General features: G+C 40.0%; 1 protein-coding gene across 8 annotated transcripts in view; it reads right to left on the reverse strand.

Annotated features, from left to right (window-relative positions):
* CYP51A1 (cytochrome P450 family 51 subfamily A member 1) overlaps positions 1-17,463 on the reverse strand; it is a 56,102-nt gene that overhangs the window by 8,845 nt on the left and 29,794 nt on the right. For 4 of the 8 annotated variants that reach the window (XM_019825450.3, XM_006929172.5, XM_019825448.2 and 1 more), the window contains 8 exons: positions 13,474-13,644; positions 12,312-12,410; positions 10,711-10,809; positions 6,808-6,984; positions 5,441-5,567; positions 3,781-3,955; positions 1,676-1,795; positions 831-1,026 (listed from right to left, as the gene is read on the reverse strand). In XM_019825450.3, coding sequence (XP_019681009.1) covers positions 831-1,026; positions 1,676-1,795; positions 3,781-3,955; positions 5,441-5,567; positions 6,808-6,984; positions 10,711-10,809; positions 12,312-12,410; positions 13,474-13,515 — 1,035 coding nt within the window. In that variant the 5' untranslated portion in view covers positions 13,516-13,644. The other 4 variants (XM_006929174.4, XM_019825452.3, XM_045052364.1 and 1 more) reach the window with 4 other exon arrangements.

The following is a 17,463-nucleotide window of genomic DNA, read 5'->3' on the forward strand; positions in this document are numbered from 1 at the left end:
GGGTGGCTCAGTCGGTTAAGCGGCCGACTTCGGCTCAGGTCATGATCTCGTGGTCCATGAGTTCGAGCCCCACGTCAGGCTCTGTGCTGACAGCTCAGAGCCTGGAGCCTGTTTCAGATTCTGTGTCTCCCTCTCTCTGACCCTCTCCCGTTCATGCTCTCTCTCTGTCTCAAAAAAATAAATAAACATTAAAAAAAAAAGTTATTAAATCAGGAATGAAAAAGGAGACATCACTGCTGACCTTACACAAATAAAAAGGATTGTAAGAGAATACTATAACAATTTTAAGCCAACAAATTAGGTAACCTAGATGAAATGGACAAATTCCTAGAAAGACATAAACCAAAGACTCAGGATGAAACAGAACACATGATCTATAACAAATCATCAAACAACTTCCCACAAAGACAAGCAGACTGAGATGGCTTCACTGGTGAATTCTAACCAGACACATAAGAAAGAATTAATACCAATCCTTCATAAACTCTTCCAAAAAAATAAAAGAGGGAACACTTACAAACTTATTCTATTAGACCAGCATTACTCTGATATCAAAACCTGTCAAAGACGTCATGATAAAACTATACACCCAAAAATAAAACTACACATCAATATCCCTTATGAATAGATGCTAAATTACTCAACAAAATACTAGCAAACTGGATCCAACATTAAGACATTTCAGGGAGGGCTATGGGGAGTTTTCTAAAAATAAAGAAGCTAATTTAATTTACAGTAAATAGAAGATCTCAAATTGTCCCCTCTAAAAATCAGCCACTCATTAGATACTCAAAGTCATAAGGCAGCAATGAAATTAAAAATCCACACACCTGATCGTAAGTTAAAGGAGGCAGATCTTCTCCGCAGACTGTCTTCTGTTCTAAATAGCATTTTTCTTGAAGTGTTTTGTCTCTGGCCAAAAAGAAGCCCATCCAGGCACTCGTAGTTGAAGATGTATGCTGCCCTGCCAAGAGCAGTCCAATAAGCATGCCTGCCACTTCATCATCTGTCAGAGGACGCCCATCCCTACAGAGTGAATCACAAACACAAATTTACCATCGTGGCAGACCCATTTCAGGCCTCAACATTTATTTTTTTTTTTTATGTTTATGTATTTATTCTGAGAGAGAGAGAGAGAGAGTGCAAGCGGGGAAGAGAGGCAGAGAGGAGAGGGAGAGAGAATCTTAAGCAGGAGCAAGCTCCATGCCCAGCGCAGAGCCCAAAACGGGGCTCTATCCCATGACCGTGAGATCATGACCTGAGCCAAAATCAAGAGTCAGAAGCTTAACCGAGTGAGACACCCAGGTGCCCCTTGTCAACATTTAAATAAAGGGTCATGGTGAATACATTTTTCAGGTATAATAGTCTCTTGCATTTGTCCATCACAAGTGAGAATTTTTCCCCCTTTAGGGAAAAGAGACAGACCAAAGACAAATAGGATTTTGATTACAAAATACTTCCCTGCAGTTTATCAGCAAACTTTTTCCCATGCACAATCACTTGGGACTTCACTAAGGCATAGGTTCCCAGTATTTTATGTCTCATCCATTGAAAAAGTCCAAGGGTCACAGCTACTAATTCTGTCAGCATCATTACTTTTTAATTGTAATTATTTAACTATGTTGTAATGTGTAATTTCCTGCATTAGCCTGACACATGCTAAAAGAGCTCTTACTTGTAAGTAGAATCTAGTAAAGTTTGGAGAATGTCATCAAGTTTTTCTTCTGACTGTCTGCGTTTCTGGATTGCTTTATAGAAAATATTCTTGATCTCTCGATGAGCTCTGTCCCTGCGTCTGCAATTCAAAGATGAAAATGACTAAAAAGTACTTTCTGGCATCAGTTCATTTTGAAAATAACCTTATTTCAACATTTATTTATTTTTGGGACAGAGAGAGACAGAGCATGAACGGGCGAGGGGCAGAGAGAGAGGGAGACACAGAATCGGAAACAGGCTCCAGGCTCTGAGCCATCAGCCCAGAGCCTGACGCGGGGCTCGAACTCCCGGACCGCGAGATCGTGACCTGGCTGAAGTCGGACGCTTAACCGACTGCGCCACCCAGGCGCCCCGAAAATAACCTTATTTAACTAACTTGAATAACTCTATAATAATCGACAAAAAATCAGAACCAAGAGGAAAAAAAAAAAGCCATAAAATTCTTATACTGTTAGAAACGTCCAGGGTCCTTAAAGGCAAGAAAGGTGTCTTTATATATGTGACCCTGACTATTAACATACCACCACCTGTGTTCTAATGAAGGTCTAACATAAGACTTGTTATTATTCCTGTAGAATCCATTTCTGGTTTAACAGGCAGAATAATCCTTTAAATTAATGAAATTAATTAAAATTCCAATTTTGACCAAATTAATTCTTGAAGAAGATAGTCATTCTGGTTTTTCTGTAGGATTCAGGATTTGAATAAACTTAAGATTTATTTAGGATTATATAAAATCTAGGATTTAGAACATGACTATAGCATATAGGATTTGATTCTTTTTATTTTCTGAGACCACATGTTTTGTAAGGGGCAAAAACACTAGTAGAGTCACAAAACAAACTTCAGCTCCCCAAATCTTACCTTTAAAGTAGGGCACTCACTGGGTAATAGGTACTCTAAGTGTTTTACATGAATTACCCACTTTGACCTCCTGTGAGGTAGATGCTATTATCCTCAATTCACAGGTAACCGCATGAGGTCACTAGAGCCAGAAAGCAATGCAGCTGAAATTTAAAACCAGGCAATCTGACTACCTAGCCCCTTTGTAACCAAGCCTTCTAATAAAAATTGCTGCCCTGCTTTGTTTGTAAGACTGTCACTGAGGATCAACTGAGATAATTGGGCAGAAGAAGTTTACCAAAATGAACACAGCAGTGCCAGGAAAAACATAAGGCCTGTTTAAGAAAAGCAATGGAATAATTTGGTTAAATCAGTTGGTTCAGGTAAGACCGAGAAAGACTGGGCTGAAGTGTGAAAGGTCTATTGTACCAAGCTCAGGAATTTCTGACTTCATCCAGGAGACAGAAGAGGTAAAAACAGACTTGAGGCACATTTCTGGAGAATCCATTACAGGCTATGCATGAAAGAATTCTGAAAACTGCAAAGCTCCTTATAAAGTATTACGAGTTCTAAAGAATTCCAGAGAAACCCTCCTGGTTTTCCTTTTTTCTTCCCCTCTTTATCCTGTAACTATATAGAAGTAGCAGAAGGAAAAGGGAGTACCAACTTAACTCCTCTCCATCTCTCACCTGAACAGCAGTGAATCAACAGGTACAGAGAGCCCACTGATACACAAGCTGTATGTCAAGTCCTATAAGCAGTATTTCTTTGTATCAGATGGTCCCTGCCCTTAAGGAAATCACAGTATAGTTGTAAGAAGAGAGAGAAAATTAAAGAAAGCCACTAATACTTCAAAAGAAAGATATTTCACAATATACTATAAAACCAGTCAAATATTTTCAAATAAGTGCATAGAGGGGTGTATCACCTTCAGATAGAGTTGAGAGACTTTCCTGACTACAAAGAATATGTGCGGTAAGTAGGGTTTAAAATATTAGAACAGCTGGACAACAAATCACTGCTTTAATAAACTGAAACTTATCTTCAGTGAGCTCACCTATATACAGAAAACCTGTCTTGAATTCTTATAGAAGAATGGGGGCTCATAATCTCCCCTAATTTGTCTCTTTTGTTTATTTTTTATCTTTGTTAACATAAAGTATACCGACATTACAGCAGTTCTACAGTGAAATAAGCAAGCATAGTTTTTTTTATCCATACCTGAAACTCGGCAAAGGGAGCCAACCTGGTAGCAGCCAGGCTGCATGGCTGAAACCTCCATCCAAATCTGCATACAGTTGTGCCACTTTCTCATTGAGTTGACTTCTGATTTCCTTTCCATGCAAACAATGGCTAGCTGTTAAAATTATGAGCTCAGAAAGAGCTTCAAACAAATCTAGAGGAAAAAAGATCATTCCCGTTCTATTACCAAATATTCTTTTGAAATATTCTGTTTTCTTAGAGATATGAAAGTATTAAAAAGGAAAATTAAGAACAAAAACCAAAGATCCTTCCTGTTCATATCATCAAAAAAAGCCTACAGACAGACATGTGGACACAACAAAGAGAGGCAAGAAACTCATGATGGGAAGCACTCCCAAGTGGCCAAAACAGGGGCCACAAAGACATCTTTAAACCTCACTCATGACTCTTCAACTTGAAAAGATAAATTGAAGACAAAAACGAATATAGTTGCAGGAGTTCCAGGTCGCAGTGTAACAAAAGCAGCAAAAGGTTATTTAGTGCATCGGAGATGCTTCCCAAAGAATAGCAGTCCAAAGACCGAAGAATGGGTTATTTCCCAGGTCAAAAGCAGGAAAATCAGGACAATTTGAAGTCTTGACCGTATATGAAAGAAAACTGTAACTAATCACGAATTGGTATATCCCAAATTTTAGACCAATGTAGGCAAGCACTTTTGGATGACATTTAAACGTCCTAAAAATTACCCAGTTGCGCCTTGCTCTTTAATTCCACATGTACCAAATGAACTTCCATTTATCACCTGGCTTTCCAATGAGATTTGCCAATGAAGTTAGGCAAATTCTGGTGTTCTCAGTGCTACAAGTTTGTCTCACTTGTATTCATTAAGTTGGCATTCTAGTTTATACATCAGCTTGTTATATGGTTAGAAACAGATCACATCAACTTTAGGTGTATTAAAAATAAAATCAAGTTTCTGGACCTTTTATAGAAACTGAAGACCATGCCCAGAAAAAACATGGGGACCTAAGAAGAGGTCTTGATGCTCTGTAGGCAGATGTTGCTTCCTGCTTTGGGCATGGCAATTTTCTCTGAAAGGAACACTTATTGTCCCATTTACAGAACGGATTCATACAAATATCCAAAGAATGTCAAATTATACTCACTATACTTGTACATAACGCAAGAGAGCATATAATACATTTGGTGGTAAAATAAACCTATGTATTTAAATTTACTTTTTTCATGAATTAAATCATTCTCATACAATATTAAATAAATAAGGTATTATATACAAAACTAAATCGCTTAGATTTTTACTTGCCCACTGGGGTGAAAAAAAAAAAAGTTACTTTATTGTCTTAAAATGACCTTGCAAAAAGTTTTACATTCAGTTTATTTTAATCTTTAAAAAACAATTTTTATATTATTTGTACAAATGAGCTGAATAACCTGCATGTTAACCCATTTTAAAAGTTTTGCTAAATGAGTGGTAAAATCACATCCTCTTGGGTCTTTTTAACTCTATGGTTATCAAAACATGTTCTTGCCATTAAATCTAAGGAGGTTTCACAAATGCTGTAGTTTGTTTTTTTTATACATACCATATATTCTTATGTTTCTAGTCATAAAAAAGTAGAAATATTAGGATAAATGCAAAACCAAAACATTTGCTTACTTTTTTCTCCACTTTCTCCCCAACTTTGAAAGTATTCCTTTGTTTCTTTTTCAATTATAGAAACGTGCTGTCTAAAGTGGGCTATGTTAAGGCCACTTTTTAACATTTTCTTCTGCTCCAAAAACACCTTAAAAATATTAACGATATAATACCAAGCATTAAAACACAATTTTGTTTTGTCACAAGATTCATTTAGGCTATTATAAGAACTCTGTAACACCCAAAGAAAACAATATTCTGAAAAAAGATTAAAAAAATAAAAGGATTTTTTTTTAAACTACATCAGACATGGGAAACTTAGCGCGTTTACATGGATCTGAAGTAATGTGTGGAGAAACACCTGGTGCATGGGCCCTAGACTAACAATAAATTAGGAACCCCACCTCTGCCTTCCTTCCTACATACACATTTTGCCATTCCTCACTCTAGGGCTTACCTTTCCTATCCTGTTATCTTCTGGTATTCCAAACCAACCCAGACACCAACACCATCTCCCAAAGGTTCATTACACTTTGATATCATTTTTATCCTACTTCACATATTCTCCCATTCTATTCCCAAACAAGTATCGTTCCTTTCAATACCTTCCAGAAGTTTAATTATGATTCAATATAGTCTGACTAAAATAAACTCACCCTAAGACAACCAATGGTTTTAAACCATTGGGACATTTCTATTTTAAGAATCTGATCAGCAGTATGAAAAAAATAGATATATTTGACCACAGGGGTTTTCCAGGGCTCTTGCTTTTGGCCTTGAGAAGCCATTCATTCCCCCATAGCTCCCCCCACCCACCCCCATCCCCAGAAATAACACTGGATGTTGACTCCTAACTGCTGCACTGGGATACTAGGTAACGTGTGGTAGGATCTCAGCCAGAGCCCACACCAAGCAATTGAGCCAATGATCTCATTTGTGTTTTTTGTATCAACTTGCAACACTTTAATACTGCAACACTTTAATTCTAAAGAAGGAAAGAAAACAAACTTCTAAAGCCAACAATCTCTAGCTCAAAACAAGCTCTTATGCTAGAATTTCAGAGGAGTGGGATGGCAAGAGGACCTTCTGATTAAAAAATGGGATTTTCTTGTCACCCAATGGACTCAAATTCCAACGCACTGTTATCACTGGTTGTATTTCTCTGTGCAGGAAACCATTTAAAATTGCTTAGCCCGTGCCTGCAACTACAAAACAAATATCAATTCTTTGTCAGTTACCTAGGGGTTTTTGTCTTTTGAATGTCTCATGCTTCAGATTTTTGAACCAAGGAATGAATTGTCTTCACATTTTCCATGTACAATATTACACTACTACCTTTAACATTATATTATAGATATGTCTTTCTTGGCGAGAAGAGCATCACCTACTGGATTAGGGACATCATATGCAACTCCCTTCCCAAACACAGGTGTTGTCAGGCGACTGTAGACATCTTCTGCATTCAGGTCTTCATTTTTACTATTAAAAAGCAGTGCAGCAGCATCACTCCCCAGAAGGTAAGTAAATGTCTTGCCCACCATGGTAAAGCTAAATACAGGTCCATACTAAAGAAAGAAAAGCAGCCTTAGTGATGATGCTAAAAAATATGGAGCACTAAAGAAATACTAACCTCTTTACTTTTGAAAATCAAAACGTACATAAGCCTTAATGCAGTTATTCACCCAGTCTTTGTGCAGATTTATAATTTTATTCATCCAGTTCCAAATGAAATATGAATAAATTTTTCACTTTTTTTCAGTTTATACTGAAAATATTTACTATCTTTTACACAAACATCATAATTTTAATAATTATTCTTTCATTATTGGACAAATGGGTGATGTGTCAGTTTTTCATTTCTTATGGATATTTCTGCAATGAGTATCTCTGAGAATATAGATTTTTTTTCCCATTGGTTAAAGAAAAGTTTATAGGAGTCACCAAAGGTTATGACCTTTACATTATTATACAAGTTATATAGTATTTGCTGTGTAAAGACATCAGAAGTTTATTTAGTTATCCGTTTTTACTACTATCTCACCAACACTAAATGATTTCTTTTTTTTTAATTTTTTTTTCAACGTTTATTTATTTTTGCGACAGAGAGAGACAGAGCATGAACGGGGGAAGGGGCAGAGAGAGAGGGAGACACAGAATCAGAAACAGGCTCCAGGCTCTGAGCCATCAGCCCAGAGCCTGACACGGGGCTCGAACTCACGGACCGCGAGATCGTGACCTGGCTGAAGTTGGACGCTTAACCAACTGCGCCACCCAGGCGCCCTAAATGATTTCATTTTTAATTCTTTGTTAATCTGGTTGAGTGTTAAATGCTTTCCCTTGCAGTTTTCTGATTATTTTGAAGACAAGGCTCTGAGGATATAATTGTGAACAAAAATACTGTTCCAGACTCATGACGCTTAATCTACTGAAACAGATACCGCTTAAAATCAAATAATCACATCAACAAATGTAAAACTGCAAATGTGACAAGTACTACTGGAAGGTAAGTATCTCTGTGATAAAAGAACTGATACAAGGGAGACCAAAGAGAGGAAAGACCACCTGAGCTGAGGCTCCAAGGATGAGGAGGAATTAGCACGGTGGCCAGACATGCACAAAGGTCCTGAAAGAAAGAGTGGAGGAAAGGACAGAGGAGCATAGTCTGCAGAGCCTACACCAGAGTCTCAGAAGCCATATTCAGTTTTTTCCTTACAGGCAATGAAAAGCCATAGAAGATGTTAAACTGCATACGAAAGACACACTGATGTATGCATATTTTAAAAAGAAAGGTCCCTCTGGCTGTTATAGGAAGAAGAGGGAGGAACAAGAACAGAAAGAATACCAGAGGATGAGTTAGAGCCTATTACAGGAAACTGATGATGAAAACTTGCCACATGGTTAATGGTGGGACAATGCCCATAGAAGCAAATGTATACTGAGTTATTCTAGAGAATCTGCAGATGGAAATGGATTAAGAGAGGGAAGTATCAAGAATGAATCATAGGCTTCAGTTCACTGTAAAACAGAACAATGGTGAGAAGAAAGAACAGGACAACCAGGATTGGAGAGAGAAAAACCAAGGGTGAGACTTTAGAAATATTGGATTTCTGATGCCTTTGAGACATCTCAGAAAAGAATCACGTGAGAGGTGAACATCCAGGTCTGGAGCTTATTAATTTGGGTGTCATCCACATATGGCTGGTAACTGAAGCTGCAGGTAGAGAGGAGATCACCTAGGAAAGAATAAAGACCAAGGACCAAACCAACATGAACCCCAAAGTAAAAGGCCAGGCATGAGCCCACAAATGAGTTAGAGAAGACACAGTCAGAGAAGCAGGGGGAAAAAATGAGAGAAGCCACATTTAAGGAGGAGGGAGTAGTTGTGGTTACCAGTGACAAATACAGCTGAGAGGTCAAGTTCATTGAATTAGGAAATGGAGCTCATTAATCAAGGGTGGTATGAAGAGTAAGTAAACAGGAGATGTGGAAACAAAGTACAGAAAACTTGCTAAAGGGGGAAGGACATGAGAGGAGACTGAGTGGTCAACAGAAGCTCTGGTCCTTTTGACCTTTGAAAAATTTTTCAGAGAACATGGGAAAGATCCAGTTGAAGAAGTCACTATAGAAAGAAGAAAAACAGCATAATGTTCCTGAGACAAAAGATGGATTGAGACTTTAACTTCCAATAGGAAACAAAATAAAAACCAAGGTGACAGCACCTAGTAGGCTAGAGCCCAAAATTCTAGAGCCAGACTACCAGGGTTCACATCCAGCATCCTCCACGTATTAGCTGTTGTGACCTTGCTCCTACAGACAGAGAATTTAACTTCTCTGTACTTCAGTTTCCCTCATCCATAAAATGGAAATAATGATAGTTCCTACTATTATCAAGATTATATATACATATATATATACATACAGATTATATCCATGATGTGTATGTCAGATATAAATATATTATAGAAGAGTATGTTGGCTGTAGTAAACATTACATGTATTGTATTACTATTATTATTATTATTAAAAGCATACAGAGTTGGAAATCAGACCATATATAAATCCTGGCTTCACCACTAACCAGCAGGGAGCCCAAGAGCAAATTATATAACCTGTTTCTCAGTGTTATCATGTATAAAATGGATATACCTGAAAGGAATTTGTGGAGCTTCAGTGAAATAATCTATCTAAAGCACTCAGTATTGGCACAAAGTAAGTGTTTTATAATTAGTGTAACAGGAAGAAAAGAGAATGTGTGTTTCAAAGTGGGAGCATGAGAGAGTTCTCTTTGGATGGTTATACATCTCTCTTTAAAGAGGAGACGAAATCATCTGCTTTGATAGGAAGATTCAGAAGTTCAGAAAATGAAGGTCTGAACTGTCACTGTGGCAAACACAAAGTATGCCAACCATACTTTGGCATGATACGACTGTTGAGCAGTGTTCAAAGCTCATTCAAGGTAGGGAATCATGAAGCTAGGAAGGAACTTCCTAACTGGTGCAAGAAGAAAATGACTAATAGCCTCCCTCCAAGGTTGGGGTTTTACCATGTAAGTAAAATGAAAAGGAAACGTATGGTATTGGCTAAAGTGTAACTGAAATGGTGGACCATGGTGCCAGACTGGAAAAAGAAGGAAAGTAAAGAGGCTAATAATAGATGAGGAGAAAGTAAATGGGACAATGGACTAGAAGATCTAATGAGGTCAAAGAATGGTTACAATGGAAGGAGCTGTACAGGCAAGCTGGGAAAAGAAGTTATGGTCTCAGAATAAAGTGTCTAAATTTATACTGTGGAAATGAAACCATTAAGAGTGACAACCATTCAAAGTGGGCCTGTGGAATAAATAAATGGTTGAATCAGCACGGGAAAGCTTGTTAGAAGGGCAAGGATCTGAGTGACCGTGGCATCACCTAAGTAGACAAAACTGAAGTCACAGAAGAGATTTAAGGCAGGTTAGAAAATCCCACAGATGACTGGTTAAGAAAAATAAGGGTCAATCAGTATCAATTTTAACTATGATCAGTAAGTACAAAATTTAGGCTAGTGGTTTTTAGGCCATAGCTGTCAGAACTACAGGTTCCCTCAGGTGATGTTTCAGAGATCACCCAGGACATGGAAGAGATTAAGAGGATCTCCAAGACCCTTCCAGCTCTTAAACAGGAGCAGCTCTAATTTAATCTGTTTCCTATACTGGGGAGAAGCACAAGATCACAAATTTTTTTTAATGTTCTGCCATCTAAAAGAAAGTTTGAAAAGCACTAATTTCTTTTCCTGTAATTATTTGGAAGACTTACCTTCTCATATGCATTTTCTAGGAATTCAATTGGACTTTTCCCAAATGCTATGGCATGTCCAAGGAATGGAATTGGAGAGAAAATGTATGGTGGACTTTTCTGCAAGAGAAAACAAAATTTGGACTCACATTTCATTCTAAAGGAGAAATCCAGTTTAGGTTCATGACCAAACAAATGAAATAAAAAATAAAGCATCAATAGTAACTTAAGAACAGCTAAACTGCAAATATCTTAGAAGTGGCCATAGTAAACAGAAACAGAACGTGATGTAAGATAAATAACTAGACAAACACAAAGGTATTGCAACTGCACATGCTGAACACTGTCCAGAATATTTATTTGTGGCTCTAGGCAACTTTCTTAACCAACAGCAGTGGAAAAAAAAAAAAAAAAAAAAAAACAGGAAAATCAAACAATAGCATCTTCACCACTACCACTCACAATTTTAGTCCCAGATTCTTTCTATACCTAAAGAAGGTATAGAAAAAGACAAACAGTAACGTGTACAGAAAGTGAAATGTTTATGAAGCTACATTTATCAGTAAACAAAACACATCTCATCCATTGATTTTAAAGAGAGGGTAGATCAGTCCTAGCAGGTGCTTTAGCACTCACTATAAAAGGCACTTTCATAAAACTTTTAGTTCGTACATTCCACTGTACAAAGGCAGTGGAATGTAAAACTGTAAAAGGCAGTTTTAAAAGCTACTTGGGATGCATTCATCAAATATATTCGGTAAGTATGAAGCTAATGGTCAATAAAGGCACTAAATTAAAGAAACCGATACTTCACTGGCACAAGAAGTGACAATCCAGTCACTCTTACCCTACCAAACACTCCCCCCTTCAGACTGATATTAAGTCGCCATTAGGGGCAATATCACAGGCCGCAGGACACTGAACCCCACAAGGGCGCAGTCATCAAGACGACCGCTACAGGGACCGAAGCTGCCAGGGGCATCCCATCCCCAGTAGGGACTCCGCCAAAGCCTGTAACACCACTATGATCCTGGAGGTCCCGGCCAGCCGGACCCCCAGCACCAACGCTAGCAAGGTCAAGGCAGTCTCGACCATCAGCAGCAGAGTTGCGGCCACCTCCCAGCCCCCAGTGCGCCCGCTTCCACCGCCCAGCCAAGCATGGCCGTGGTCACCACTCCTGCTAGCCCTGTGGCCGCCTCTGTCGTCGCCTGGCTCGCCCTTCGGCCACAGCGGTCGCTGCGTCCCCCGCCCGGGTCCCCGGGGTGCACTTACCGCCCCGGGCGGCATGGGGACCAGGTGGCCGACTGCAAGGCGGAACAGGTAGACTAGGCCAAGCGTGAAGGCGCAGGCGATTAGCAGCATGGATAGGAGGTTGCCGCCGGTCACCCTCTCCATCGCCTGCCCCAACACCGACCCGCCCGCCTGCAGTAATCCCAGCAGCAGCATCCTGGCCGCCACAGCATCCACTACAGTTCGCTGGAGACGCTGGAGGCCGAGGTCGCGGCCGCTCCTCCGAATCCACGGAGCGAGAGAAGCCGGCAGATGGGCGTCCGGACACGGCCCCGGCCCCCAGCTCTCCCACTAAACCGAGTCCCACCCCTACCCGTGGCTCCCACGCGCACCACCCTTGGCGTCACAGAACGAGGCGGGATCCGATGCTGGCCACGCCTCCCAAGTAAGTCTGCATACCACCGAGGTCTCCTTACGCCAGGAAAAAGGACCTGAAAAAGCAAGTTGCACTTATGGTATGGGTGGTACAGAGAAAGAAGAGAACTTGAGTTTAGGAGGCGATTACCTCTGGGAACCTCAGACAACCTGAGCCTGCGTGCCGTGGGTGCGGGGCGCCACGATTCGGTGCGGGGAGGGGGCGGGCGGAGGGATCTCAGAGCGAGGTTTGCGAGTAGACGACGGAGTCCGCAGGGCGCTCGATGATTGCACCGCGCGCTCGTGAGGTGATCTCAGCATACATCACGTCAGCTGGGCGGGTGGCCTGAGCGCCGCCCCTCGCCCGGGCTCGCGGGTCTGCTGCACCTGATCCTGCTTAGGGCCCGGGTGCGGAGGCCTCTGAGAGACCGCCCACGGAGTCAGGAAAAGGGGAATTTTGAAAGACTGCTTCTGCACACTGAAGGGTGGGACGATGAGGTCAGTACCACCCCACCCCAGTTAAAACCAGTCTGACAGGTATTAATATACGGCATAAAGGTAACAAATCTTGGTTGTTGTCTGGATTATCCAGAAACAGGTTTCCGAAATAAATCTGTGTTATAGGCCGTCGCGACCTGTCTGAGGCAACATTCCCCAAGAACTCCACTTTTGCCTGTTGAGCCGCCAGAGATTTAAAGCGGGAGTTCAGTCCTACAGCTACCGTCATACTGCTCCACCCACTCCTGTGGTTTCAAATAGGCATTTATATAATGACTACCAAACTTAATTTTTTTATATTATTCTCACGAGCTCCTGACCGTATTTAGGTATTTATTCAGTCAACATTAAGAGCTAGGCACTGGGGATACAGCAGCGAATGAGAAAACTGCAGGGCTTTCAGGGAAGGAGCAGAAATATCTAATTGCCTGGTCAACACCTCTAGAGACCTCACATTCATCTCATTGTCAATAAATCCAAAACTGAATTTATTATCTCCTCCCACCCGGCTGTCAACCTGCCCCTCCTGTAATGCATATGTAGGAAGGGCATCGCTATCTACCCCATTGCCCTCCTCCTTCATTCTTCATAGTTATTCGCTACATCCTATAATTCCACCACCTTGAAAGTTTCTCCACTCACCTTAGGTCTCCACTCCACTGACCTTAGGTCAGGCCTCATCATTGCTTGTCTGCATTGCAAAAGTACTCTACAAGGTCTCTGCTTCCATGCTGGTCTTTAATGAGTCATCCCCCAGTGTTGCCACTTCTTGTATCTCTAAAGCTATGTTGTAATCATCTCTATAGGTTTCCTCTGTTAAAAGATAAACGTGAGAATAGGGATCATGCCTTAATTGTTTTTATATTCTGGGTTTATCCTAATACCTACCATAGCAGTTCTCAAACTGTGGTCCATGGCCCTCTGGGTATCCCCAAGACATGTTCAGAGTATCTGCAAAGTCAAAGCTCCTTATAATAATACTGTTATTTGCATTTTAACTGCTGGAATTTGCACGGATAGTAAAATCAATACTAAATAAAGCTTCTCCGGCCTTAGCACAAATCAAAGCAGGGGCACCAGACTGAGTCATTCATTATTCCTCACTGCCATGCACTTGCAATTAAAAAAAAAATTATCTATTTCACTTAAGAATGTCCTTGATGAAATAGTGAACGTTAATTTTATTAAAGTTCAACCACTGAGGACATGTATTTAGCTACTTCTTTCATGGAATAACATTTTTGCTTGAAAGAATGACTGCCGAGTGCCAGTCATTCAGATTTGGGTATTTGACAGACATTTTCTTGAAAATTAAATCAGCCTGTTTGTGCTTTTAAAGAAATTCATTGGCAATATTTGTTGTCAATGATAAAATATTAAATGTTTCAAATAAAAATTAAGAATTTTAGAAAACAATCTACTACTATCAACTTGACAACTTACTAATTCTTGAGACTTTTCTGCAGAGGAAAATTTAGTAACAAATGGATTTTGTATACGATGTGTCAACATTAGAATCTTTGCATAATTCATTAAACCAGTATTTTCAGATGCCCAGTGCATGATGTTACAAAATCATGCCTGGGTAAAACATTCATTCAAACTACAAGCCGAAACAATAGATTTTCATGTAATATAAAAAGTTCATTGATATACTTTCAGATTCTAGACTGCAACTTTTAAGATACTACAACTTATAAAAAATATATAATTATCTGGAAAAGTTATTAAAATATTCCTGCCTTTTCCAACTACACATCTGTGTGAAGCCAGGTTTTCTTAATATACTTGAACCCAAACATTGCACAACAGATTGAATACAGGAGCGCACATGAGAATTCAAGTATCTTCCATTAAGCCTGGCATTAAAGAGATTTGCAAAAATCTGAAATAGTACCATGTTTCTATTTTTTTATTTGAAAACATAACTGTGTTCATTAAAATACACATGTTTATGTTAACATGGGTTATTTTTAATAAATTAGTATTTTTATTTCTTCCCTTTAATTTGCATTACTGTCAATACATATAGATGTAACCCACATTTTTTTAAAAAGTTCTTTAGGGCTCTTAATAATTTATAAGATTGTGAAAGAGCTCTGAGACCAAAAATAATGAAAACTGCTAACCTAAAATTGAGTTGTGGGGCTTCTATTTTTTTTTTTTTTTAAGTTTATTTTTGAAAGAGAGACAGAGTGCCAGCAGGGGAGGGGCAGCGAGAGAGGGAGACACAGAATCGGAAGCAGGCTCCAGGCTCTGAGCTGTCAGCACTAACCGTAAGATCTCACTAACCATGAGATCATGACCTGAGCAAAAATTGGACACTTAACTGACTGAGCCACCCAGGCGCTCCCGGGTTGTCAATTTTTGTTCTCTCTGGAACCACATCCTATACCACCAGTATGATCTTCCTGTGAAATAGTTTTAAAGCAAGACCTTTTACTCATCAAAACTTCAAGGTAGTTCTCATTATTATATAACCATAGTTTTTGTTATTTTAATGTGAGTTTTCCAAAGTGATATTTCAGAAGTACATCATAAATTGAAAAGGGAGATTGTTGCGAGAGGGCCCAAGATGGCCAAACAGCATGGAAGTTTTTTTTGGGTCTCTCGTCCCTGAAATGTAGCCAAATCAACACTAAACCACATGCACACCTACAAAACTGATTTCAGGATTAACACAACAATCTCTACAATCTGAACCACAAAACTCAGCAGGTACGAGTGAAGAGGTGAACTGGGGGAGAGAGGAGCCACAGAGGTCAGGGAGCTGTTTTTTGCTTGCAGAGAGAGGCCGGAGATGCCTCTTGCAAAAAAAACAGCTGGAAAGAAAGTGGAAAAGTGGAAACATCTCCAGGGACTGAACAAAAAAAGGAGAAAGGAGAGGGTTTAAATTCCATTAAGACTCTATAAACAGGGGAGCACAGAGTCTGAAACTCAGCAGCTCCATACCTGGCGATGCTCTGGTGGGAAGGGCGAATCCTCAGGAGCAGAGAGTGAGGTCCAAAGAGTGAAGAGTCCAAGGGCCACAGGGGAAGAGGTGGTTCCCCTGCTGGGAGGACATTTGGTAGAGGCTGTGTGCTCCCCGCCCCTGGGGCAAAGACCCCAGTGGACCCAGGAGAACAGCCACATTCACTGGTGCTGAAACAAGCACTATAAGGGTGAAGCCAGGCTCCAGGTGTGTGTTGTGATTTTTCATAAACTCTGAAACGCTGCTGCTACAAGATCGAGCGAACTTTTTCTGGGGCAGGCTGGCACCCAGCCACAGGCTCTGAGCGTCGGCAGCAGTGCGGTCTCCGAATGTTCCTGGGTGCAGCCAGCACCTGGCCATTGCTCAGTGAGGCCCTCCCCCTGAGGGTCTGAGCAGGTCAAAGCTGCAGTCCCTCAGAAGTGAGGGGTTGGGAAACACAGCCAAATTGTAGCAGGATTCTTGCACAGAGAGTTGCACAGAGAGTTGTAACAGAGGCTTTTCTTTCCAGGAAGCAATTTTATTCCTGCCAGCTTTGAATAACACTGGACCAGATGGACTTAACAGATATATTCAGAACATTTCATCCTAAAGCAGCAGAATACACGTTCTTCTCCAGTGCACATGGAACATTCTCCAGAATAGATCACATACTGGGACACAAATCAGCCCTCAACAAGTACAAAAAGATCAAGACCATACCGTGCATATTTTCAGACCACAATGCCATGAAACTCGAAATCAACCACCAGAAAAAATTTGGAAAGATAACAAATACTTGGAGACTAAAGAACATCCTACTAAAGAACGAATGGGCTAACCAAGAAGTGAAAGAGGAAATTAAAAAGTACATGGAAGCCAATGATAATGATAACACTGAAGCACAAAACCTCTGGGATGAGCAAAGGCGGTCATAAGAGGGAAGTATATAGCAATCCAGGCCTTCCTAAAGAGGGAAGAAAGGTCTCAGATACACAACCTAACCTTACACCTCAAAGAGCTGGAAAAAGAACAGCAAAATAAAACCCAAAACCAGCAGAAGACAGGAAATAATAAAGATTAGGACAGAAATCCATGCTATCAAACCCCCAAAAAAACAGTAGAACAGATCAATGAAACCAGAAACTGGTTCTTTGACAGAATTAACAAAATTGATAAACCTCTAGCCAGTTTGATCAAAAAGAAAAAGAAAAGGACCCAAATAAATAAATTCAAGAATGAAAGAAGAGAAATCACATCCAACACTGCAGAAATACAAACAATAAAAAGAGAATATTATGAGCAACTATACACCAATAAAATGGACAATCTGGAAGAAATGGACAAATTCCTAGAAACATAAACTACCAAAACTGAAACAAGAAGAAATAGAAAATTTGAACACACCCATAACCAGTAAAGAAATCGAAAAGAAATCTCCCAAAAAACAAGAGTCCAGGGCCAGATGGCTTTACAAGGGAATTCTATCAAACATTTAAAGAAGAGTTAATACCTATTCTCTTGAAGCTGTTCCCAAAAATAGAAATGGAAAGAAAACTTCCAAACTCTTTCTATGAAGCCAGCACTACCTTCATTCCAAAACCAGAGACCCCACTAAAAAGGAGAACTACAGACCAATTTCCCTGATGAACATTGATGCAAAAATCCTCAACAAGATACTATCC

Source organism: Felis catus, chromosome A2 (genome assembly GCF_018350175.1).
Source record: "Felis catus isolate Fca126 chromosome A2, F.catus_Fca126_mat1.0, whole genome shotgun sequence".
Taxonomy (NCBI): Eukaryota; Metazoa; Chordata; class Mammalia; order Carnivora; family Felidae; genus Felis; species Felis catus.